We start from the raw sequence: 7919 nt of genomic DNA, 5'->3' as shown, positions 1-7919 counted from the left end.
ATGGGTGTTGCATTTACCTGGATTTATTCCAGGATTAACCGGCGCTATGCTTTCAGTGGTAGGTGGCGTGCCCGTCAACGAGCGAGGCGCCAATGGTGACTTCGTCAACCTCAAGATATGCCGGCTCAGTCCCTCGGAGGTGCTCATAGGGGTAGGGTGTGCGTGCGTGCGTTCATAGGGGTGTGTTTGTACGTGCGTGTTTGTGAGCGTCTGCGTTGTACTGTGTTCTAAAAAAAAAAAAAGAATTCAACAAGTTCAGTCTTCAGTGCAGTGGGTCACTGGCTCACTGTGATGCAATTGGATTATTACTCAGGGACGTGTTGGAGAAATGGTAAAGGTCCCGTCCGCAGAAAATCGCAAAAGCGGGCAACTCGTGAGACGCACACAATTCGTGAGGCTCAGCAGGGCTCGCGCAAGAAACGCATCCCCGAAACTCCCACGCCAACCCGCTAATCTACCCGCAGATTAGATACACTCACTGCCAAACCGGGTCCACCTTCCGTCCACGGCACTCACATCACCTAGCCTGGAAAGCGACCCCACACGGCAGCGCCATTTGTCATATCAACCACACGGTCCTTCGCGTGCACGTAGCGGTTATCCAAGCGAAAAGGGGCGCGCCTGCTCTCGGTGCACGACATGTGGCGACAACCGGCGCCCCAGGCCCTCCACGCTCCGCTGGCCGCCTGGAACAGATCTCGACCGTTCATCGCGTTCGAAGTGCTGGAACCAACGGTCCAGATCGTGCCCGCGACGCCTGCGGGCACCTCCCGCTGCTATTAAAGGCCGACCCATTCCCCTCCTCTCCTCACCCAAATCCCCCAAAGCTTCCAACCGGGCGGGCCACCCGATAGCCCGCGGAGCCCATTCCCGACGCGCCATGGCCACCACCCGCCGGAGATCGTGAGAGATCGCGCGCCGCCGGCGATGACCTCGGCCGTGCTCGCCGGCCGGAATGAGGCCCACCACCACCACCACCATTGGGCCGACGCCCGCGTCCCGCGCATGCACAAACCCTCCAACCCTAACCACCGCCCGACCCCAAACCCTAACCACCACCGCACCTCCTCCCCGCCGCCGCCACCGCCCCGGCGTCCAGCGCCTCCGCCCGCGGCCTCGCCGGAGCCCTCGCCGTCGGGCCACGTCCTGATCCGCCCGTCCCGCCTCTCCCGCAGGGAGGCCCGGGAGGTGCGCGCGCGGCTCACCCGCGAGCTCGGCCGCGTCCGCGCCCTCCTCTCCCACATCGACACGTGGGAGGACCAGCGCCCTCCGCCCCACCCCCACCCTCACCCCCCGCCGCATCTCCGCGACGCGATGCTGGCCCGGTGCGCGCAGATCCTCACCAAGCTCCGCAAGCAGCGCAACTCCGTCTGGTTCAACCGCCCCGTCGACGTCGAGAAGTTCAAGCTCTACGACTACCACGCCGTCATCAGAAACCCCATGGATCTCGGCACCGTGAAATCCACCCTCGCCGCGGGCGCGTACGCCTCCCACGAGGCCTTCGCGGAGGACGTGCGGCTCACCTTCGCCAACGCGCTGCGCTACAACCCCGTAGGCCACGAGGTGCACAGATCCGCGGGCAACCTGCTCGCCAACTTCGAGGCGCTCTACGGGGAGGCCGTCTCCTGGTTCGAGGAGGAGCGCGAGCGGGCTGAGTCGGCAATGCCGCTCGATTTCTCGCCGCCGGCGCCGCTGCCGCAGCAGCGGCTGATTCCTGTGCCGGTGCAGGCGCCGCCCGTGCCTCTGATTTCGCAGGAGCCGCTGAGGATGGGTGTCGTTGGGAAGAGGCCCAAGCCCAAGGCCAGGGACCCCAACAAGAGGGACATGACTGAGGAGGAGATGCACAAGCTCAGGGTGGAGATCGAGAGCTTGCCCGAGGAGAAGATGGTGAACGTCCTGCAGATTGTGCAGAAGAGGAGCACCGACCCGGCCCTGATGGGGGATGTTGTCGAGCTAGATTTCGAGGAAATGGATGTCGAGACGCTGTGGGAGCTCGATCGGTTCGTCGTCAATTTGAAGAAGGTTCTCAAGAAGGGTCGGCAGAATGGTGGTGCTGTAATGCCTCCTCTCCTTCCCGCCGAGGATGATATGGTGATGGTGAATGTGGATTCTCCTTCGGTGGTTGAAATTGGGGACTCGGTAAGTCATTAGGATCACAATGTGGCCATTCATTCCTAATAGTCGAGGAATGCTGTATTGTGTTCTTATGTAGGTTGCTCTGTTTTTCTTGTTTCGTGCAGGAGACTGATGCGCCGCACAAGAGGTCTTCAGAGGCTGAGATGATCGATGAGTACGTGGATATTGGTGATGAGATGCCAGCAGCGAATTACCAGTCGGTGGAGATCGAGAAAGATGCCCAGGTGGCCAGCAGCTCAAGTGGGTCCGATAGCGGTTCATCTTCATCCAGTGGTATGATGGAAGATGTGTTAATGCCCCCCCGCTGCCCAATTTGCTCAATTTCTGGATGACTTGTTGTGTGACCCTTTAAATTGTTTGCAGATTCTGGCTCTAGGAGCTCTGGTGGCTTTGATTCTGATGGGGATGATGCTCGGTCTCCAGATTAGGTGGCGCTTCTTTCTCTGACAATAGGATTCTAGTGATTTCAGTAGGTGACTAAGTTCTTTTGGCGAGGGTAGTGTATAGGAAATTGGAGGGATTCGTGTCCATTCAAGTTGTTGTGAGGGGTGTGTGTCTCGATCCAGATTAGGTTGTTGTTTATGTTGGAGTAGTAGATTGATGTCTAGGTTGTTTGCTAGACGTCGGCCATTGTAAAAAAAGGGGATATAATTGGAAAAGGGAGAAGGGTAGCAATGCCTTGGCATTTTCATCATTACCTCTTATACTATTGCTAGCTGCCTCCTTGTGTTCTTGTGCTGTTGTGCGTGCAGTAGTTTGTTTTCGTGTGCATTTCGAACTGATGTCGGTTTGACATGCTCCCTCTGATGCATAATAGTAAGTCAGGACTTTAGTTCAAAATTTGAACTAAAGCCCTGACACTTATTATTGGGTGGGAGTAATAGATCATCCACACAATACCTGCTTCAATACTTTATTTTGATGTTAAACAGCTGGTGATTCTATCAAGGGAAATAACTATGCTTAAGATATAGTGCTTTGACACACCAAGCTCTGTACACTTTGATGGATGATGGTTTAGCCTACTTGTCAAACATTAACAACAGTCCATCGACGTGAAAATCTGGAATTGCATTGGCCACTGTACATGATTGAGAACATTATACTGGGGCTTCTTTACGACAGCATGTATGCTAATTCAGGATCTTATATCTTCTGTGTTGCCCTGTACTTGATGTGGGAATGCACAGTTTGATATACACGGTTAATGCACGTGTGAGGTTTTGGTGAAGTATCTTCTTTTCGAAACACATGGGAAAGAAATCCAATTTTGTTCTTAGTCTATCCTTAACTTTGACAAGATAAACAGTCTGGTGCTTCTTTCAATAGAACTTGGTAGTTTGCAAGTAGTTACGTGAAATTCAACTTAATCCAGCCCGGTGCTTCTTTCACTGGAACTTGGCGTAGCAATGCCTTGCATTTTCATCATGATTCATGAGCTTCTTATACTATTGCTAGCTGTCTCCTTATGTTCTTGTGCTGTTGTGTGTGCAGTAGTTTGTTCTAGTGTGTATTTTGAATTGATGTCAATTGGACATAATAGATCATCAGCACAAAACCTTTATTTTGATGTTCAACTGCCGGTGATTCTATTGAGTGAAAATACCGTGCTCAAGATGGTGCTTGGCATGCAACCTCTGTACACGGATGTTTTAGCCTTTTGTCAGACATAAACGAGGTTGATGGTAGTGTTACCACCGTCGAGTGTGTATCGATACTTTGATTTTGTTGAGTCCCATTGCTGGCCGAATTCATTCATCAGCAAAAGATTTGTTAGCGGAATATCCCCTGCAGACTGCAGTAAGAAGCTGTGAATCTGGCTTGCAGTCCGCTCTCAGCAGGGAATCGTCTTTACTAGACCATTATGGCGTTTGTTGCCGTCTATTTTAACAGTAGTATGATAAGAATTTCTCTAATAGAGAACTGAAGTGATGGTGAGGTCAAGATGCAATCCCAAATGGTCTACATTTGTTGCTTACGTTTGATAATGCTCATAAGTATGATGGCGAGTATAAAGCATGTGTGTTCGTAGGGGTTGGGAATTTTTACAACAGCAGATTGTAGATGTTGCTTGTTTTGCTCAAATTGCTACTCCGTTTTGCCAATATCACGAGGGAGAAAGCTCTATTAAAGGTATTTCCAATGCAACCCAACATGTAGTTGATCTGCTTACAAAGAACAGATGAATTAAGGCTTGATCAATGCCACAATTGACTCTCTACTGTTACCGCAACAATCATCACAATTGACAATGACAAATAGTATTATTTTGTCACCAACAGAGGGAATGTATGAACTTGTTCACAGTTTCAAAACAAGTATAAACCTGAAAAGAACAGATGAATTAAGGCTTGATCAAGGCCACAATTGACTCTCTATTGTTACTGCAACAATCATCACAATGCAACATACTGTAGTGCTCTGTTTTGCATTGACAATGACAAACAATATTATTTTGTCACTAACAGAGGGAACGTATGAACTTGTTCACAGTTTCAAAACAAGTATAAACCTGAAAAGGAAGATAACATTCAGGAGTTACAAATTTGGCAGGGAAGTGGATCTAGACAACCGTCCACGAGGATATAAATAAATCCGACTCAACAAATGACACTTTAAATAGTTCAATGATGCAGACACAGATGAATTCCTAGAAATATTGGCATGAAAGTGTGCAAGTGCTCTTCTACCGTACGCTGCCTAACATTTAACATAGCAAAGTAAGTCCCAAGTATCTATATTTTCATTGGCATGGCATCAAATCACACATATATTGTTATATTTCATAATATATTCACCAAGCCTTGCAAAAAATAACTACAGTTGTTCTCCGCAAGAAAAGGCAACATCATGGTCCCATGGTGGAGAAGAGAACGTATTTGGTTCTTATAATTGAGAGCTTACTTTCTCAGATGAAAAACTTGTTATATTCAAAAAAAAAAAAATTGCAGAGATACATGGATCAATATCTGTGTACCTTTTTTTAGAAAAAAAGATGTTATGTGATGTCTAGGCTCATCTCTGTCCTTAGTGAAAACCTCCTTTATGCAAAACTTATCTGAATGTCTCTGACTGTCTGTATCAGCTGTAAGGCAAGAGTACTTATGACCAGGAGATGTAGTTGATAAAGACTTTGTATGTCCCTGCAAGAAAAGATCCTTATAAGATCAGGAGATGTAGTTGATAAAGACTATCGAATAAAAAACAGAGTGAGATAAATGAGACTGAATTTCCTTCCAGGCAGGACTATCCTCAAATTTGATGTCAAATAATCATTTTTGCTTGAACATTTTGTCAACATATACATCCCGCAGAAATTTGGTAAGTCGCATCATTACATCAAATTTCCATTTGACTAACAGAGCAAAACTTAGTAACCACTTTCACCGAAAAAATCAATAAACCAGAGCACGATGTGGTCCATACAAAAGTAGTATGATTAGTGTTTCCTAGTTCCTTCAAAGACAAGGATTACTATGATTAGTGTTTCCTAGTTCCTACAAAGACAAGGATTACCTTTTGAGTATGCAACGAGAAGTGGCTGCTCGACAATGGAACATGAGCCCCACAAAATACCTGCCAGGAAGCGGGGGTGCAACAGGGAAGGGGATTCTGGAGTCTCCTTGCAGCATGTATCTGATCATCGATGACGGACGCGGAGGACTTGAGGAAACAGCAATCAGATGGACTGCTTGGGTGATGAGATGGCGAAGGGGAGAAGCAACAGGTCTGGGAGCTTTGCAGCTTCTATGCAGCCTCGTCCAGGAGGCAAAGGATGAGAAGCAGGCCAGTGGACGGAGCACTGCCGCCGGGAAGATCTAAGGGATACACGAGCTGGGGAGGTTGCCTACCCTGGAGGCTGGCAAATCCTATATGCCGACCAGGTCAGTGGCTACCGCGCGCCGCACATCGCGTGGTATGGGCCAGCCTGGTCGGCCCAGTTTGTGTTATTTTTTGTTTTTTGTTTTATTTATGTTTTCTGTTTTTTTTATTTTCTATTTCTTTTTATGTTTCTTTTTCATTTTTAAGATTTAATTTTTTAAAAATATATTTTAAATGTAAAATGTTCTATCTCAAATATTCGAAATAATTCAAATTTAAAATTTTTTTAAGTATAAAAATTGTTCAAATTCAAAAATTGTTCAAATTCAAAAATTGTTTAAATATGATATTGTTCAAATTCGAAATTGTTCAAATATAAAAATTGTTCGAATACGAAAATTGTTTAAATTTAAAATTTGTTCAAATTTCAAAAATGTTCTTCGGATTTTGTTCAAATTTTAAAAATTCTTCAGAAATTGTTCATATATAAAAAATAATAAATTTCGAAAATTTGTTCCAATTTAATATTTGTTTCAATTTGAAAATTGTTCAAATCTAAAAAAAAATGTTTAGGAACTGAAATCGCTATCGTGGGCCAGGCCCAACAACGGCCGGGGGTGTGCGGCTCGTCGCTACCCACCGAGCAGGTCGGTGTAAAGCACCCTCTGGAGGCTGGCCCAACGGGAAAGTTAGGCCATATTCATTTTAGATACGGAGTATGAAAAGTGTCCGTTGTTGGGCCGCCGATATTAAATTAGGCCCGTTTCCTCATGTGTCCGTTTAGGTCGGCTAGCCCTTAGAGGCCTCGACGCATTTTTATCCAATTACATTTTTTTAATTAATAGAATGAATTTACATAGTGCTGAAAAATAATAAAAAGACTAGAAAATAATCCTAGGGCGTCCGCCATGCCTCCCTACTTGTCGTCGTTGATGAGGTCGATGAAGACCGGAGGCACCCAAGGCCACGGCAAGTGCGAGACTAATGAGCCGTTGGCGGTGGTGTTGGTGTGGGAAGAGACGGCGTACAGCATGAGGAAGCGGCGTAGGAGTTAGTGGCCTCCCTTGGGCCTACGCGGGAGTTCGTAGTTGGAAGGCGAGGTCATCCACTGAGCGAGCTGGTTGAGGTTCGCTGGTTGGAGTTCATGGTTCACGCTGCCGTGTGGAGCAACTAGGTTGTCGTCGTGGCCGTCGTCTAAGGAATCGTGGGTTTCGTCTCCATCCTTCTCGACGTCGTCGAGGCCGACGCCACGCTCCTGGTTGAAGAAGTCCATATCGCCGAGGTAACCCACGTGGCGATGCGGTTGGAACTCGAATTGGGTGGACCAGTTGTAGTAGTCGAGGGCGAAGACCGGATTATCGTGCAGATCCAAACACCACGATGAAATGGCGGTCGCGGATCTCGAATTGGCGCCCGCGTCCCTCGCGCAAAGATCGGAGGCATCGGGACATGCATGCGGGGAATTGAGGTACCAACCGCCGCCTAGTAGACCCGCATCCCGCCAAGGAACCGCCCTCCACGAATAGTTTTTGCGCGAAATTGTTTTCTTCTTGCAAGCAAAAGATGATCCAACCTCGCGGTATTTCTTCATCTTGCGGAGCGGTGCCCATGGCGTTGGTGACAGATGGCGTTGGTTGTAGGTGTAGGAGTTTCCAAAACGCAGCCGGACTCGCTCCTCTTAAGAAGATTGGGCGCTTCTTCATCTATAATGTCTAGTTGGCGCGGAGGAGGTGGAGTAGCGCCACAAATGCGGCGCAGAAGACCGAAGCTGACGTAAGCAACCATTACTAAGGTGCTGAAGGAGAACGCAAAACACACAGCTGGTAGTTCCGAAGGAGAATGACGTGGACACATGTGTTGACCGCGCCGTGTCCACGGCGACGCATTTCGGTCTCAAAATTAGGTCGTGAATGCGTCAGCCAGGGTTTTCCCCTTTTTATGTGCAGCTTGACGCAACAGTC

At 47.9% G+C, this 7919-nt stretch overlaps 1 protein-coding gene and 1 long non-coding RNA gene across 2 annotated transcripts; one reads left to right on the top strand and one right to left on the bottom strand.

The window, feature by feature from the left end:
* Positions 1-843: 843 nt before the first annotated feature.
* On the top strand, positions 844-2830 carry LOC124661430 (transcription factor GTE7-like). Its single transcript, XM_047199286.1, has 3 exons — positions 844-2139; positions 2241-2409; positions 2500-2830. The coding sequence occupies exons 1-3, from the start codon at positions 928-930 to the stop codon at positions 2562-2564; spliced, it is 1446 nt and encodes a 481-aa protein (XP_047055242.1). The 5' UTR covers positions 844-927; the 3' UTR covers positions 2565-2830.
* A 1720-nt stretch (positions 2831-4550) lies between these two features.
* On the bottom strand, positions 4551-5957 carry LOC124665751. The gene is made up of 3 exons (XR_006990672.1): positions 5653-5957; positions 5114-5221; positions 4551-4648 (listed from the first exon to the last, which is right to left on the bottom strand). It is a non-coding gene; the product is annotated as an uncharacterized LOC124665751 (long non-coding RNA).
* Positions 5958-7919: the final 1962 nt, after the last annotated feature.

The sequence above is a fragment of the Lolium rigidum genome, chromosome 6, assembly GCF_022539505.1.
Source record: "Lolium rigidum isolate FL_2022 chromosome 6, APGP_CSIRO_Lrig_0.1, whole genome shotgun sequence".
Lineage (NCBI taxonomy): Eukaryota > Viridiplantae > Streptophyta > Magnoliopsida > Poales > Poaceae > Lolium > Lolium rigidum.
Note: the sequence above shows the minus strand (reverse complement) of the source record. Positions and strands in the feature narration are given on the sequence as shown.

Bases quoted from the DNA above. Each gene is read 5' to 3' on its own strand.
- LOC124661430 (XM_047199286.1), top strand. From the start codon at position 928: ATGACCTCGGCCGTGCTCGCCGGCCGGAATGAGGCCCACCACCACCAC. The intron at 2,140-2,240 runs GTAAGTCATTAG...TGTTTCGTGCAG, and splicing joins TGGTTGAAATTGGGGACTCG to GAGACTGATGCGCCGCACAA. The intron at 2,410-2,499 runs GTATGATGGAAG...AATTGTTTGCAG, and splicing joins CGGTTCATCTTCATCCAGTG to ATTCTGGCTCTAGGAGCTCT.